Here is an 18,519-nt window from a genome sequence, read left to right on the forward strand (position 1 = left end):
ACATTTTGGACCAGATCAAAGTTGTCAGATATTTTACCATTTTTATTACTGTGGGTTGGGTTTCTTTCAAGTTCTTCACATTACTTTTAAAATAAGGGTTTCCATGTCACTAATGAAATTTTAGGACAGGTCTCACTATTGGGTTCAAACTATGTTCCATTTATTAAAAGGTTCATTTCTCTCATTTAAAAAAATTTAGAGTTTAAAATTTTGGTGATCCTTTATTGACTCCCAAAACCGAAAACTGAATGGTGTTTATACTTTTTCTTAAGAATTTTGCTCTCCTAGTCTCATAACATTTGAGAAACATGTGAAGAGGACATCAGACCATGGCCCTTTTATGTTAGAAGGCACTTAGAGACCACTTAATCATACACCCATACCTTTAAGATAAGAAAACTGAGGCCTGATCAGGTTAAATGATGTGATCAGGGTTATATAATTTGTTCATAACAGAATAGGAGCATGAAGGCACTCTTTGTCCAGTGCTCTTTCAATGCAGAGGACAATTATGGATTAGATTCTTGAATTTGTCTTCCCCTGAGAGTTTATTTTTAGGTGTCTTTGCCTCATGACTGAATCACTTCGTGATGGGAAATGTCTATAAAGAGATGATCAGTCAGGGGCAGGTGTTCCTTTTTCTTGGGTAGTGTATATTATGGGAATTCAGTAGTGCAGACAAAAGAAATGGTTAGTGCCAAGCTGTCTTTGGGGGCATTCATTTGGTAAGGCTATGCGGAAAATGATCATTTTTCTCCTAAAGAGATTGTACAATTTCCTCTTCTTGGAATCCACAGAGAAACTTTGTAAATATTATAAATATTTCCTCTGGAAGCAGATGTATGTAAGATGCCTATTTTTCAAGTTAACTGCATCATAAATATTGTATTTTAATCTGAATTATAGCTCTCTAAATTACTTTTAAATATATGAGAAAGGGAAAGTCTTAATAAGGCAAAAATATTCATTCCTATTGATAGTAATGTGAAGTAAATTACCTTGAAAAAATTTTAATTTTCTCAAGATAGAAATAATATAAGCCCTCAAAAACCAAGCAAGTGCATAGTCTTCTTTTTATTATTATTATTATTTGTTTAATTATTCAGCAAACATTTTTTGAGCCCCTGGTATGGCTATCTGATGGAAGTCCCAGAATAAATCTGAAGTTTCCCAGCCCTTGTTAGTCACCCTCCCGCTCACTTCCTGTTCCAGGCACCAGCATCTTCCTTCAAAACCTCCAACCTCTGAGCCTCCTGCCATCTCACAGCATTTGCACATGTTTCATTTGCCTTCTCCCTTCCTCTCCTCGCTTGGGGTAACTCCTACTCATCCTTGAGATGGCAGGAAGACTTCCCTGATCCCCTGGTCCCACTGCTCTATGCTATTATAATCCTTCTTCATCTTCAATGAAATGTTTGTTTGTTTAACCCTAAGCTACAGAAAGGAAGTATCTGTGTCTGTTTTTTTAGCCATTATTTTCTCATGACCTTATTCCTAACGGGTGCTCAATCAATATTTTTTGAATGAATGAATGTCCCCTGAAACCTATCAGCTACTTGGGGATATAGTTAGTTTAAAAAATAATTATAGTATAGTGTGAAAAATGTGGGGATATGAAGTAAATGAATAACCTTTAAGCAGGGAAAGGAGGTAATTGAGGAAGACTTCTCAAGAGGAGATGATACCTGTTCTGCATCCTGAAGGATGCCCAAGAATTTGCCAGACGAGGAATATGAGTGAGGAGTCATCCATTTTATACTGAGGGAAAAGTAAGAGCAAAGGCAGGAAAATGGAAAGAATATGGCATGTTTAAATAAAAATATTGCTTTTGTATCAGCATTACCAAAATCAATACTGTACTGTCGTCTTATATATAGAACTTTACCAACACCTCTTCAATAAAAAAGGATTTATGCACTCACTCTACTGGGAGAACAGATTCATATCTTCCTAGCTTGTAAAACAATTTCCTCTCCGTGGGATTGTTCGGAGAGGAAAAAAATATCAAGAAGGGAACAGGTGGGACATTTCACAGCTTGAATAAAAAGGTAGTACATAAGAAAAATTATTCTCTAAAAATATTTTTGAATATAAGTTTCTCTTCTTTCTCTTTCTGTTTAAAGTAGAAAACTTAGGTGTCCTATCATATGAAATGTGTTCATGTATTGGAAAAATATCCATTCTAGATGTGGGAAATAAAAGAGGCCAAAAATTATACCTCTATCAGAGGTGCTTCCCTTGAAAAAGCAAGATTCATTTGCCTCCCTGACTACTTTCACCAACCTAGGCTCCAGTACCTCTTTTCATTGTTGACATATAAATTTGCCTACACTAACTACCCAAATACAGAATTGGTTACTAACACAGTCTCATTAAAACTATTAATAATGAGCTAAAGAAGAGATCATTTGGAGAAACGAGGTAATGATTGCCAAGTCATTTCTAAATTTGACCCATCATGCTAGTAGGGTATCTGTAGAGATCAGTTTATTTTTGGCTTTGGGTGTGGCTGCTGTTTTCTTTATAAACCTATGGATGCACATAACACATCTTACATATTTTATTTTATATAATCTTTCATGGTTACACATTCTATTTTTATTCAATATGATACCACTTCACTTCTGTATTCCACAAACTCCCTTGAAGTGGCTTGGAAGATATTTTTTTAAATGTTTTCTACTTATCATTTATTGGGCAACATTATTGTTGGTCCTCTTCATAATTATCTTATTTGGTTTTCACAGTAACCTGTGTGGTAGTCATTATTTTGCAGTTTCATCATAACATTGTGCTTCCCATTAGCTGTGGAAAAACAGGGCTCATTTATTCCATTGCATTCTCCATTGTTCCTAGACAATAATGATTTACAACAGTGATTTACATCATTGAGCATTTATTATGTGGCAGACACTAAATGTTTTACGTGTATTAATTTATGCAATCCTCCCTATAGTTGTATGGTGTCTAGTCTATAATTAGCAAGTTAGATGAGGAAGCTGGGGGCACAAAGTATTTAAGTAACTTTTCTAAGATCACAAAGCTAGTAAGTGATAGAGCTGGATTTAAGTCCAGAATCCATCAAACTATATTGTCTCTTATGGTATTGTGTTGTGATGAGTACCTACTGGCTGGTGTGTGGGTAAAAGAAGAGAGATCATTTGAAAGAGATTATGTGTTTGTGATTGAGGTGAATCTAAAAGTAATTGGGCAGAGAGCTCTGTGCTACTTTCAGTAGACAGTAGTAAATACTTCCAGTTCCTCACTTTTTATATCTTCCTCAAGCCCTGTATTACTTGGCCTATCCACAGGACACACCTATACACATGTAGAAACACACACACACACACACACACACATCCTAGAGAAGCATATCTGTTCATTGTGTCCTTAGCATTATACTAAGAAAGAGGAGTGAACAGATTGGGCAAGTATGTACATCCCTCATCTTTCCTTTACCACACCTTCGCATCATCTGAGAACGTGTATTCATTTGTCTGACTTCTCCACTGTGAGCTTCTTGAGGGCAGAACCCAAGGCTTTCTCATCTTGTTTACTCCAGAATGCAGCAGATTACAAATCTTCAGCAAATAACAAATGCTCTATAGGTATCTGTTGATTGAGAAAAAAGGGAAGGAAGGAAATGAATGAAAAAACGAAGGAAATGATGTGTTAAGATTCCATAGACCACAAACATATTTAAGTTCTATTACTTCCACTCAAATTCTTCATTTAAATTTCTTAAATTTAATGGTGCATGTGACAAACTGTGACAGCACTGTCAGTGTTATAATGCATTTCACTAGAAGCGTAGTCAATGGAATTTTCCATTTTTATAAAAATATATGTGATTTGCCCCTAGCTTTTTATTTTGCTGTTTTTAGAGTTTAAATAATATTAAGCTGTAGGCAGCTAATTTTGATGACAATGTTCAAGATGTTATTTCTGAACATTGTGTCCTTTGGCTTCTAGGCTAATTTGTTTCAAAATATTCTGATAATGATCAGACCATCATAACATTAGTTCATTTCCAAGCAGTGCTGTTACCTGAAGCCTTGGTCCACCTTAAGATATGAATTAAATTAAGAAGATTAAACATTTATATTCTTATCTGTTTTTCTCCCATATTCATTAATTTCCTGAAATTTCTGCATATTCTTCATGTGTGAAGTCAGCATTGACTCCTACGCATTAAACTCCCAAGTACTGAAATAGTGTTTAAGTCACTTCACACAAAACCTAGTGGGAAGTAATAGTGGTCTGGACAACATCTTTAACAGAAAAATTTTGGTCTTAATTATTTTTTTGCCACAATATATAATGTTCCAAATGTTATAATTATAGTGACATAATTATTTTAGGCTGGTCATGATTACAGATGTTGAATACATTTTTAGTTTATCTATTTTGACTCATAGTTGTGATATCTGTAGATTGTTTCTAATTGCTTTTATTTTGTCTATCTGGTATTTCTACTGAAAAGATTGATCTTAGTGATTTCTGTAGGTAATTTACATATAAGAAAATGCTTTGTAAAGAATAACACGATCTGCAAGTGTTATTGCTGGGTACCTCGTAAAGCAAATGAGGAATTTTGTTAGATTGCATTTGAAGCCAGCCATATATGGCATATATTGTATAATAACGACTATAACATATATGGTTTTCTTATATTATATCAGAAACTTTCTCAAGTTCTCTGGGGCTCCTGGCTATCATTATGAGAAATACTGCAGAAATGAAATGATGATACCTACAGACTGGACTTTGGAGAAAGTCACACCTGGATAATAGTCCTGAATTCAGCTTTCACAACCTGTGAGGCAAGCCCTGATATCACCATACACTATTACGATTTTAGAATGAAGTAGAAGAGAAAATTGGGAATCCCAGGACTTTAGGAAATGTCTATTAACTTAATAATCACCAGGATCACAGAAATAAGCAATAAAATATTTCAAACCTAAATCAGAGAAGAAAATTTTGTGCCTTACTATCTTTAAAATGAGAATAACAACAGTATCTACCTCATCAGGTTCTTATAAAGATATAGTGAGTTAATATTTATGTCTACCTCACTGAGTGGTTATGAAGATTAAATGAGTTAATATTTATAAAACACATACAATAGTACTAGCATATAGCAACTTCTACACAAGTATTTATTAAATAAATTAAACCAAATATAAATATTTTTCATTGTAAGTGTATGTTATTTACATAAGTTTGAAAGTCAATTATTAAAATAATTTTTCCCAAACATTAAAAACAATAACGGAAAAAAAAAAAAATAAAACAATAACGGGCATATTCCCAAAGTTCTGGTTGTCTTTTTCAGCCAATTTAAAATGAATCTATTTCCAAGCACACCAACAACAAAGACAAGGGACCCAACCATTTTCTCACTGGAGGAGGAAATAGTAGAGAAACCAGAAAATCAACTGTTATAGTCCAATGTGTTAATTACTTTGATAAAGAAATCCACAGGGTGCTCTGGGAGATCAGAATGGTAAGAACCAGGGGGTCCATGAGAGACAGCTGAGATGAATTCTGCAGCAGGTTTGAAGTGCGGCTCTTCAGGCAAGGGACGAGCCTGTTGGAATACATAGAGGTTGAAAAATGACTTGACCTGCTCACGGAACTGCAGAGTTCTAGAGTGGGGCAGGTGTTGCAGCTGGAGCTGGAGGAATGCAATAGGCAGGGGCCACGTTCAAAGGTCATTATATGCCAGTTCTCCTTTAAGCAGGAGAATGTCATGATCAGATATGGGTTTTTAAAAAGATCACCAGGATTGTGTAAAACACTTGAAAAAATTTGTGCTGAATACAGTTTTCTTTTACTTGGGGTAATCAACATAGATTTAACTAAGTAAAAGGAATGAATATTTAAATTTAAATTTAATTTAAAGTGTGTTTAAAAACTTTTCTTTTAAAAAAGGAGGAGTGACATTATTTTTATGAAGTAAAACTTTTAGATAAATTTGTACGGGCTCCACACTTGAAACTGAATGCTAGTTCCAACAGGAAGAAAATTCAGATATGGCATTTGCTCTCAAAATCTGTTCTTTCAGCACCTAAAGTATTGCAATCACTGTTGCACTTACAAAGAAAAAAAAAAAAAAACTGAACAAAAATCTCTTTTACATGAAGTAAGTCCAGTATATTTTTAAGTCAACATCTTCCAAGTAAGTTTCAGTAAATTCTCTCCTTCGCCGGCACAGAACTTAGAACATGGTGGCTTTTTAATAAATGTATTCCTACATTCCTGCTGCACTTAGATAGCTGAGATTTGGATAAATTTAAATACTATTATTGGCAAATACCATCTTATAATTTTAAGACCAAGTATTTTATTCAGCTGTTGTTTTAACTTAATTAATGACTCCCTCCAGCACTTGTGCTGTCACTCACTCACTCTTTCTTTTCTTTTTTTTTTTTTTTGGCCAGACCTGACCCTTTGTTCTGTTAGCTTTGTGAACCACCGGCTACTCAGAAGTATACTTCATTGTGGTCTTCCTATTAAAACCTTTAACTGGCCCCTTGTAAAACTTAAAGAGGATATGGGAGCATCGTGGGTTGGCTTTGGCCTTGGCAATTAAAATGACCAAAATGAAAATTACACAAGATAATGTGATTTTAGTTGCCAATCAACATCTAAATCTTTTTTATATTACATGTTTTATGTACACATTGCAAAAAATTCAAATAATATAACATTGTAAAAAGTAAAATCTATCCTAAATCTTAGTCCCCATGCACTTAAGTAGGTTTACATATTTACACAAATGTTCTTTTTTCATGATCAATATATCCCACATATCTAGGAATTGTATTTTATTTATAGATTAAACTGTTTGACTTTGTTTCCCTTTTACATGTTTATTAGAAATCAAAGATCTGTCAATATTACTATTATTATTATATTTTTTCTGAAATTGCCTGCACAAAGTCATAAAATATAAAGCTTTTTCAGTTTTGAAATTTGCTGAAAATTTTGCTTTTAGAGCATCTATGACTAATATAAATTACTTTTTTTGGTTGCCCTTCCTAAAGGGGCTTCATTGACATTAAGATAAACATACAACAGGTGTTCCAAAGTTTGAAAATATAATTTGCACAGCATATGGACATGCTACGAAAAATAATTTCTTCTTTCTAAGAAGCCTGGAAGGATTCTCAGTATAAATCAAAGAGTTTATGACACTACTGGGGAAATAGTCCAGGTGAAACAAGATTATTGAGTAGTAGGAAAGCTATAATAAAAACTGTCAGTACTGTCACCTAGTTCTCTCTAAGGTCTGTAAAGGATCAAAAGTGTATTGAGCATCATGTAACAGCTGTCTAGAATGTGAGGGGAACCACAATTGTGCTGAGCAACAATATACTGGTTTGAAAAATAATTACATATGGCTTGCTGTAGTTAAAAATGGTAGGCTAGACTATAAAATGTATCGTGAATCTTGGGTTTTTGAAAACGACTACATGCTAACTAAACGTGTAACTGATCTTTATTATGGATGTATGTCGTCACATGTATATAAATGTATTCAAATTAAAATGGTATGTAAAATATAGGTATTTTCTTATTTGCAAACAGTTACCTAAGGAAATATTTTATTTGTGCATAGATAGCATATTTTGTCAGGACAAAGTGCTACCTTACCCTGGAGGGTAAGAAATACTTTGTCACCATCTCACCAGGTGGCAGCAATTGAAAAGGGGAAGGGAGAAATATGCCTTACACAGGCATTGAAAATACAGAAGTACTAGGAGATAATGTGTGGAGCAGGAATGAAGGAAAGCCTCTTTCATCGCATGGATTCTCATATTTGCTATTTGCTTTTGTTAGTTACTTACTCAACTATACATCCATAATAAAGGTCAGTTTACATTTTTAGTTAGGATATATCCATTTTTCAAAAGCACAAACTTCACAGTATACTGAGTTGCCCAACCTATCATCTTTAGTTTAACTGATTTTTGGGAGAAGAATATGTTTGCCTCATACTATTAGCATGAAGAAACAACCAGAAACCTCATGAGGAAAGGATTCTGTATAAATGGCATTGGGTCACTGATGAGATTGACATGTATTTTAGCAGTTTGATTCCTGAAGAAGTGCATTGACAGGAATTTTCCATAAACATTTGTGAGTAATACTGAGAACCAAAGATAGGTTACATAGTCTCTGCCCTGGATGAACCCATAATCTTTTTTTTTTTTTTTTAATGAATTGCATTAGGCAACAGAATTTATTTTCCTCTCATTCCTTTTATTCGTTCATTCCTCCTATATTATTGGGCAGGTAAAATGTACATGGTGTAGTAGCTGCTCCGTGGAATATGGAAAAACCACATATGCATCCATAACTTGCTCTCAATATCAAGCTCTAGTAGACTCATTGGTCCATAGTAAAATCCTACTTGTTCTTCAGTCTCCAGCATAAGTATCTTTGTTTGAGAAGGCTTCTCTGATTTTCCTGAAGTAGAAATATTTTTTCCTTCTTCTGAAATCCCATAACGAGAAAATGAAGATTTAAAGCATATATTTATGTTTGTCAGATATCCACTACATTTAATGTATGTAAATAACTGTAAAACATTATACTGTGACTCTTCACTGACCCCCTTCATATTAAAGGAGAGAAAGCAATGCATAACTTTCAGAGCATTTTGAGAGTTATAGAGAATGCCTGTTAAATAACTAAAGAAGTACATACTATTTGGTGTAAGTGTATAATATTTAAACATTCTCACAACAAACCTCTGAAGTACAAATTATTATCTCCATTTGCATATGAGAAAACTGATCCCCAGAGAGGTTAGGTCATTTGCCTAAAGTCTTAACACCAGTACAGTGAAGTCAAGAATTAAATATGGGCAATCAAGATCCAGAGCTTGTTCTCTTAACCTCTATGCTATGCTTTCTGAGGTAATACATTTAAAGGCTTTGGACAAGCAAGCACATTTGAGAACTTAGTAATTAATATTAGTGTACACATAAGTCTGGGTGTGTGCACACACACGCTCTATATATCATACCTATATGCTATGTATAATCTGGCTTGTTTATGCTGCCTATATTTAGTATAACCAAGTCTTACAAGTAACCCTATCCAGGTACATGGCTTATCACCCTCTCATTACTGCAAGACAGAGGAAGCTCTTTATGTTCTTCTTGAATCTGGCCATCTTCTTCAATCCCTTTAATTACTCTCAATCCCCACCATCTTTAAGGTGGATAAAAAATGGTTTCCTAAGAGTGTTGCCAAGTGGACCATCCCTCCAGGACATAAAGCAGGACTTTTATCTATAGTATTCTCTGGTTTTCTTGATCAAAGTATACCTCTGTTGTAGCTGCAAATGACAGGGATAAAATTATATCATAGGTTTTAGGGCCTAGATATCTACTTGGCAGAAAAAAACATTTAATAAATACTTTGTTCTGTATTCATTGACTTTAAGTGTTTCTGTGTTATTGGCATATTTTTAAAACTTGTGAATGTGTAATATTTACTTTTTTTTTTTTGGCTGCACCACGTGGCATGTGTGATCTTAGTTCCCCGACTGGGGATTGAACCCATGCCCCCTGCATTGGGAGCACAGAATCTTAACCCCTCGACCACCAGGGAAATCCCTAATTACTTGTAATAGTTACAATATAATAACATTTTTTATTCCATTTCAACAATTCAATTTGTAAGTCATGATCTTGTACTCTTCAAAAAAATTTATAGCAGAGAGAAATTGGAAATGGGGGCACTCTTCCTTCACTGCTGTAACCTACATTAGGCAAATAAACCTATTTTCTTTAGATTTTGGTATTGGTATTTAAATCTTGGCTTATTATTTAAAACTGCTATTTCTAGTATCTTAAAGCCCCAGTAGATTCTGAAAGCCTTAAGGACTGACCCCACTTCCTTTAATCATACTTGGTTCTCTTTTCATACCTAATTAGTTCTGTCTTATGCATATATGCATTATGTATGTTTATTTTCTTTCAGTGACTTCCTGCAGTTTATAATATATACAGATTCCATCACATTCTTCTTGTTCCACCTCTGTACAACAAAAACTTAAAGTCCCATTGGCTCTTGTAAGAAAGAGAAAAATCTAAGTTTAAGAGCAGCATTCTTCAGATACTCATGATGATACTCTCTTTGTGTAGTAAAATAGGACGATATGTTTGTTTAAAAATTTTCAGGAGGTAATATATACTAAGTTCTTATGGAAGTGTTTTATTTGCTTGCAGGACAATGTGTATGCAAATTTATGGCTTCTTATGCTGTTGAGGTTTCTGTAGCACACACAGTTTTTTCAAAAATAAGAATATGCTCAAAAAGTATCTTTCCAGTAGAAGTGACTATAGCCAAAGCTGTTTAAAGCTCTAATTGAATTAGCCTTCGAAACTGTGTAATATCATAAAGCTCTAATGTTTTCATCTTGACTTGAGAAGCCTCTTGAGGAGATGGTTAAGACTACGTTCCACTTTTTTTTTTCTTAAACTAAAATTGAACTCTAGGAGAGAGGATACTATAGCCTTTTTCTAGCTGTGACTTCTCAACTGCTTTTTTCTCAGTCTTCAGCTTACTCTGAGAAGGAGGCACTAGTGTTGTCAAGAGATGAGGTCAGTAAAACATCACCTTTAAAAATTTTGAGTTGTCTTCATACCTGAATGGGCTAGATGGGTGTAAGATGGTAAATATGTTCCAGTAGTTCCTTCAGCTGCCTTGGCCAGTGGTTTCATTATGCTTCTGGGAGATTTACAGAGGCTCAATATTCTCATCTATGAAGTGGACATAAAAGTGGTCATTAATTTTTAAGAATCAGTTATATATGAAGATCAAAAATGAGTATTATTTTTAACTTTAAGTTCCTTCATTTAACTCAAAATATGCAAAAAGTGTAAAATGCACATTTTTAGCCATTAGTATTTGAGACAAACAATTTTTTGACACAGACTATAGAAATATTGTAGAAAAGTTTTTAACTATGTTATATTCTGAGACTCATGATCATCCAACAAAATGTTTTGAGCATTGATTGTGTGAATTGTATACTGTTCTAAATTTTGCTTCTTTTGAACTGTCTTGGAGCACCCACATGTGAATGGAAATTTCTAGTGGATAAATAGCTTTACTTAAAAATTGTTTTGTTGTTAACCTATAAAATCAAATAAATATTAAAAGCTTTAAAACATGAACATCATTGGTGGGGTTAAAAGGCAGAATGGTGCACAGGATAAAAAAATTCAGTTATTGTAAATGATGTTGCCATAGCTTTCCAGCCCAGCGGAATGTAGAAACTGGGCCAAGATGCATATTAGGAATATTCAAAGTTAGTTCCAAATACCCTTGAGCTAGTAAGAACCTGTGGTGTAATCAGAGAAGCAGAGTCAGAAAGTATGTAGGAAAGGCTGTTAATGGAATACTGAGAGAAGCAGAGAGAATTATTGGAAGCTGAGAATGGCTCTTGTATATTTAATGCATCAGAACATTGGATTAGTCTCATCATGTTTTAAAGATGCCAACCAGCTTTCTTGGGTCCTTTTATTATGACAGAATCTGGGTGCAAGTGATGTAAGCTGTGGAACTCAGATATATGTATGACACTTCTAACCTCCATTTCTTGATTCACACGCCTTCCATTCAATCTGATACTCCATTCTGCCCAGTTTCAGTAGAAATGTTGCCAAGTTGGGGAAGGATATTAGACTATATATTTGCCTACACTGGTTATTATAGGGTGGAGAAGTTAGATCCTGTACCCACTGCTACACCTGAATTAGTTAGACCTTCCAAATAAAGGTACTGAATATCAAAGATCTGAGGAAATATAACATGAATATTAAGAAAATATTTAAATTTTTTAATGTAAATACTGACTTGCCCAGTTTGATTATAAAAGCTAACATAGATTATACATAACCTGATGAAACAGTGCTGACTTGATTGAACCAAAGTCTAGCAAAAAACCCAAAGCCAATGCAATGTGAGCTTTTAAGTCTTTCAAACAGATTTGTGTGATTTTTTTAAACTGAGAAAGAAATTAATTATTATTTAAACTCATGGATTAGAAAATTCTTCAACAAGCATATGTTACTCTTCCAACTGCTATGTATGCTTAACAATAAAAGAAGCAGGCATTTGTTCTCAGATGTGTGAAGAATGAAATGCTTTAGTTCATTGCTCACGATAATGTTTTTTGGTGTCATACTACGGAGTAAAACTGTCCAGCCTCACTGATATTTGGGGAGAGGAATCATAGCTCTCTTTCCCTAGAGAAAGATCCTGGATAAATATATCTTTAATAGTTTTTGTCCTTTAAGTAGCGGTACTAAAGTTTTCATACATTTTTTATGGTGATGTTGAATCATGAAGGATTAACATTATTAAAGATTGTATATTTTGCTTTTAATGAAATCTGTAGTTATCCTGCCTATTAAATATAAAAATGAAAAAAGTTCATCATTGGTAAGAAATCTAAGACTTTTTATTGCTTTAAAAATAATTTAACATACTCAGTATAAATGTAATTATTTGGGGATTAAAATATTACATAAATGTTTATCTGAATTAACTTTTGCCTCTTACAATGAATTTAAAACTAAACTGCACTATAAAAGAGTAACTTTGAAACATAAAAGGGGAATTAAATGACTGACGATAAAAACAAGTGTAATTTAAATGTTACTTCTAATGAAAAATTTATGTAGGACTGTGGTTTACAATAATTGTTGACATATTCCCCTAAGTACTGTGTCTGTGATTTTTCATGGTATCAATCATTTAAAGCAATTTAGGTAATAACATTCTGACATGCATTTCTGCTATTTTATTTACACCATTTGCCTACATCATTGTAATGCAGTACCTTTCTGATTTGGTACAGTAAATGCACTCTGTAATATCTATTATGGCATGGTCAAAGGATAATTTATTGTCAAATAGAAAAATAGGTCAACACTAATGTCACTTGATGATCAACCCCCCCCCCAAGTTTAATAAAACATCTCCCCAGTATGCATTCCACTGCAGTGGTTGATATTTTATTAGGACTACCTGGCTATAGCAGTAGTGTAATTACTGAGCTGTCAAAGTGATAAGTGGGATTAATGGCAGCCTGATGCACTTTAGTCTGCAGAGCGCTTAGAGAATTGCAAGATGGTATTATTATCAGAGTCTGCCCATTCTGGCATATTCATTGCACCAAAGAAAAAAAGAATGCTACAATTCAGGTTTCCATTGCCCTGCCTCATTAACATCTGACATTTCCAACAGCTGTTATTTGTGAACTAGCTCAATAATAAAAGGAGAATTATTTGGTAAAGAGGCTTAATAACCACAACTAAAACTCCTTACGTTGTCAGGGCTGTTAAGTGAATCTGTTTATGTTGAATATAAGATTTCTCTGGAAGAACAGAAAAATACACTTTGAATTAATTTGGCTCATTCATACCTGCTGACATTATAACTTTATTTTTTAATTGCCTTATTATTCAAGTTGGGTGTTAGAAAAAAGAAAAGCCGAAAACTTGTGACTTCATTAGGGATAACCAGAATCTTCTATCTATGTATCTATATCTTTATCTATCATAGCAAGTATTTTTGTTGCTTTATTCTTATGGAGTGGCAAATATTTAAAAAATTGTCAAAATGACTTTTTTACAAATCAGAAGACATTTAAGATTGCTTATTATTTTATAGCTATTTTTATTTTAGCTACTTTATTTTACCACATAATAGGAAATCCTTTCAAACCACTATTAATGTACAACAGATTTATCCATGTGAAGATAACACATATAAGTATCACCTCGTTTCAACATCAAGGACCAAATAGACCATGCTTTGTTTTCTTTTTGGATTGTTGTCCTACTGATCATACTTCCAAGAAATTCTTTTTAAACTCAGTGACAGTGTTTTAGGGGAAAAAAAACCCCATAAGTATAAGAAGATAGGAATTCAACTAAATTATAAATGTGAATCTAACAATGGCATTTAGAGAAATGATAGGGGAGAGGTTTAATGACTGCATTTCAGAGAGGACAATTGATTATGAAAAGCCTTCGGTACTCATTGTGTAAAATTTAATTTAGAGAGAAGGCTAAGGGCACAAACCAGAGAGAAGAGATCAGATTTAAAAACAAGATATTAATTAGGTACTGAGAAATTGGTTCAGACAATGAAGAGAACTCTCTGACTCACAAAAGAATGACAAGGAGACCAGTATTGTTTTCTTGAAGGAAATGAACCAACGTCTTTACACATGGAAGTGGGTAGAAAATGAGCCAGCTAGTGACCTTTGTCACTGAGCAACGTGGGACTCATTCTCAGTGAAATTCTCAGAGAATTCTCGTCTTCTGAAACATGTGACAATGGTATATGTTAAATTTCAGATCACCAGCTTAATTTTTCACTGCTCCCACTTTCACTTTATGCCAGACCAGATTCCATTAGTTCACCTACCCTCTCATGTTTTTTTCTCTCCAGGCCTTGGCGCATAGTGTTTTTATCCTTCGTCATTTTCTTGAGTGACCCTGCACTCCAAATCCCACCCTCCTTTGCTTCCCTAATGCCCACTCATTCTTCAAGCATCCCTTTAAGTGTTATTGTTCCCAATAAGCTTTGCCTGACTCTCTCCCTCCAGGGCTACTGTTCTTCTTATATGCTCCCTTAGCATGCTGTTTTTACCCAAATTCACATTGACCACACTGACTACTACAAGTGCCTTTTATATGTCTGAACTTCCTCCAAACTGCAAGTTCCATGAGAGCAGGACCATGGTGGTCTTGTTCATCACTTTTATAACCTCATATCCCAGGTTCTGCCATGTAACAAGGGCTCATTAAATATTTTTTGAATGAATACACAAATTCGTATATGAATGTACAAATTAAAGACCATTCTAACCAGTGGTTTCAGTCCTAAAGTAGTAATTATAGAACTGTGATTCTCACTGTGTGGCTCCAACCATGTTTATCAGAATCGCCTTAAAGGGGTTTCCCAAAATGCAGATTCCCAGGCCAATGACTCAGACTCAGGAGGGGCTTCTCTGTGGAAATTATGACATTTATCAAGCTTCCCAGGTGGTTCTTAGGAACACTGAAGTTTCAACATGTCTCTGGTCATTTCCACAGAAAGCAGATTCTGATACGAGATTAGTATGTGGGAAGTTTATTAGAAGATCCACACCTGTACAAGAGTGAAGGAATCAGGATTGGACAGACATAGCTACAATAAAGGCTGCAGTAGATCCCTGCAGACCTGTTCCCCAAGTGGGGGCAAGGAGACTGGGCCTCTACCTCCCCTCACTGACCTGTGTTTGGAAACTGGCTGCAACTGGAAAGGGGGCATGACCTTGGTTCCGCCTGTTCTCTTCACGTGAGGGCACAGCGCTGGAGGAATAAATGCTTCAGTCTGAAAGGGGGTAGATCTGGTCTATGCATTGAGGCATCTACTGCAAAGCCCAATTGCCATGTGAATAATGCGTAGGTTAAACGACATCAGAAAATTGGAGGAGGGAGGGAGGGAGGGAGGGATGATGGCAGGGGAAGAAGGAGGCTGGGGGGAGAGGTGGGTGGAAAAGTGGGAGGGATGAATGGAGGAAGAAAGGAATTTACACGTGGTAAAAGAGAGACTTTACCTTTGTGTTTGTATAATAATTGTGGTCTAAAAGGCATACAAAACTTTTATCATAAAAGACTCCATTCTCTAAGCATTATCAGTGTAGTGAGGGATCCAAATAAGACTGATTTAGTAAATGGATGGATGAATGATGTATCTTAAATAAGTATGATCTTCTTAAACTCTAGGAGGAACACCAAGAGGAAGGGCAGTTATTAGCCTCAATGGTGCCATTTCATACACCTTAGGAGGTGTGCAAAAAGTGAAACACAAGTACTCTATGTTTATTGCTTAAAAAATTTTTGTACCTAAAAATAGTACAATTTTATTTGTTCTTACTAGACACTAACTCTGAATGGGTATAGGGTAGAGAATATATAGAATATTATCTCACTTACTTTATAGTTTCTTTAATTCAGTTATTTTATTCCCTAGGTGCCTGAAATGTGCAGATGCCCCCTGTCAGAAGAGCTGTCCAACTAATCTAGATATTAAATCGTTCATCACAAGTATCTCAAACAAGGTAAATTTGGATTCAGTTCTGCAAATGAAAATTAATAACAGCCTTTGATCTTGTTCTCTATCTATTATGACTATGATTAAAGCATAAAGCTTCTCTTAGTAAATTGGGTTAAAGTATTAAAAACATGATTTCTATAGGCGTGTGAAAACGTGGCACATCTTATTAAGTCTCTCCCAGTTTGTGATATGATTGTGAAATGCGTATTCACTGTTTATTGTCTTAAAAATTAGTTCGTGTTGAAATTAATCATTTTTTAATACAAAGCATTCACTGAATAGATTTACTCTAGCTTAGGCTTGCTAAATGCTTATAGATAGGAACTGTCATTGATTATCAAAACACATTCAAATCTGTGAAGTATCTTTGTTTTAAAATGTGCTTTGGTATTAACTCTGGCACATTGAAACAAATCAAGGGAATTTGTTTTAAGATTTGGAATAATTCATAGAGACTGACAGAGTTGTAACCAGAAACCCCCCAACAATTAAAAAATAGAAAACAGACGTTTATGGACATGAGTAGAAAAAAAAAGGAATTTTGATCTTTCAGTTTTTGGGTTTTTTTTTAAATCAATGTAAGGCTAAGCCTAATTTTTATTCACTAAGAGAATGATTTATTGATTGAATAATTAATAGTATCTTTTTTTTGTGAAAGGAGCATTACAGGCTCTTAGCCAAGTATCTTATCTTTTAACTGAGCAAAAGCTGAAGGAATCTTCCCATAAGGATGTAGCGAATCCTTCTTTTCACAGGGTTTAACACTTACGTTCTAAAATGCTGCAAAAATCCAGTTGAGTGCCCCTTCAACTACCAGCTACCTTTTAATATATAAAGATCATTTCTCAAACAAATATCATATATTAATGCATGTATGTGGAACCTAGAAAACGGGTACAGATGAGCCCGTTTGCAGGGCAGAAGTTGAGACACAGATGTAGAGAATGGACATATGGACACCAAGGGGGGAAAACTGCGGTGAGGTGGGGATGGTGGTGTGCTGAATTGGGCGATTGGGATTGACATGTATACACTGATGTGTATAAAATTGATGCCTAATAAGAACCTGCAGTATAAAAAAACAAACAAAACAACTAATACTAAACTTTCATTGGGTTATTTGTATGGAAATATGTTAATATAAATGTTTCAGACATTACATGAAATTTCTAAAAATCTTGTATTTGTATGGAAATATGTATGGAAATATGTTAATATAAATGTTTCAATCATTACATGAAATTTCTAAAAATCTTATATTTGTATTTGTATGGAAATATGTATGGAAATATGTTAATATAAATGTTTCAGACATTACATGAAATTTCTAAAAAAAAAAAAATAAAGATCATTTCTCAATATGTCAATGATATAAAAAATATTGTAGGAGAAAAATTATAAATTTATATAGCTTTAGGATTTCAAAAGAATTAGAGGTTATTACTTAGGTATAGGATGTGGTATTAATCTACATGGTCAGTTTCTTTAGGATTTGAAGTCCAGGTTGAATTTTTAGATTGAACGCTTGTGAACCCAGGGAAAATTACTTATTTCTTTGCCTTCATTTATGAAAGAAAGATAGCATCTGTCTTACAGGATTATGGTATAAACTAAATAATATTTGTATGTGAAAATCTCTAATATGGTAATTATTCAGCAAATATTTTGTTGATGTGGAATTATTAACGTCCCTATTCATTCAATATGGTAAATACTATACAAGTGATTACTTTTTTTGTAGCCGGTGTTATTCATTGAACACCTACTATCTGCCAAACACAGTGACAGGCACTGGGTAAGAAAGGGTCCCTGCTATGACCTTGCCTTTTGGAAATTCATAATCTATGAGCAAAGCCAGATACATTAAAAAACAAAGCAACACAAAAACCTAGCCATAATTCAATATGGTTAGTGCTGCAATCCATGCAGTTCAGGAAGAGTATTCAGCATATGAAAAAGCAGGAATATGGGTGTATACATGGCATATTTGGAGAAATATAATAAATTCAGTGTAGCTAAAATAAAGCCTAGATTATATGAAGAAGAGTGATGGGAAAGAGACCAGACAATTAGGTTGGGATTAGGTCATGAAAATATTTTAATTCTATGCTCAATATTTGAGACTTAATTCTGTAGATAGTAGGAAATCATCAATGATTTATGTTTGTTTTGTAAATAAGATGGAATCTGAAAAGGGATACTAACTTTGTAGTATCCCAAACATTTATCATCACAGGATCTCTGTCTTGTATGTGAGAATGAATAATTTACGTGAAATGTGTGCATGAAATCTCATTTATTTAAAAATAACCTCATGAGAAAAGGAGTAAAGCAAAATGTCCAAAATTTGAAGTAGAAAGTGTTTTGGCTAAAATT

The 18,519-nt window shown here is 34.2% G+C and overlaps 1 protein-coding gene across 5 annotated transcripts in view; it reads left to right on the plus strand.

The window, feature by feature from the left end:
* The window catches only part of DPYD (dihydropyrimidine dehydrogenase), an 807,615-nt gene that overhangs the window by 180,525 nt on the left and 608,571 nt on the right, over nt 1–18,519 (plus strand). For all 5 annotated transcript variants that reach the window (XM_082476697.1, XM_082476698.1, XM_082476699.1 and 2 more), the window contains exon 4: nt 16,060–16,147. In XM_082476697.1, the coding sequence (XP_082332823.1) occupies nt 16,060–16,147 (88 nt within the window). The remainder of the gene's footprint in view (nt 1–16,059; nt 16,148–18,519) is intronic.

The sequence above is a fragment of the Balaenoptera physalus genome (assembly GCF_965194825.1).
Source record: "Balaenoptera physalus genome assembly, chromosome: 1".
NCBI lineage: Eukaryota > Metazoa > Chordata > Mammalia > Artiodactyla > Balaenopteridae > Balaenoptera > Balaenoptera physalus.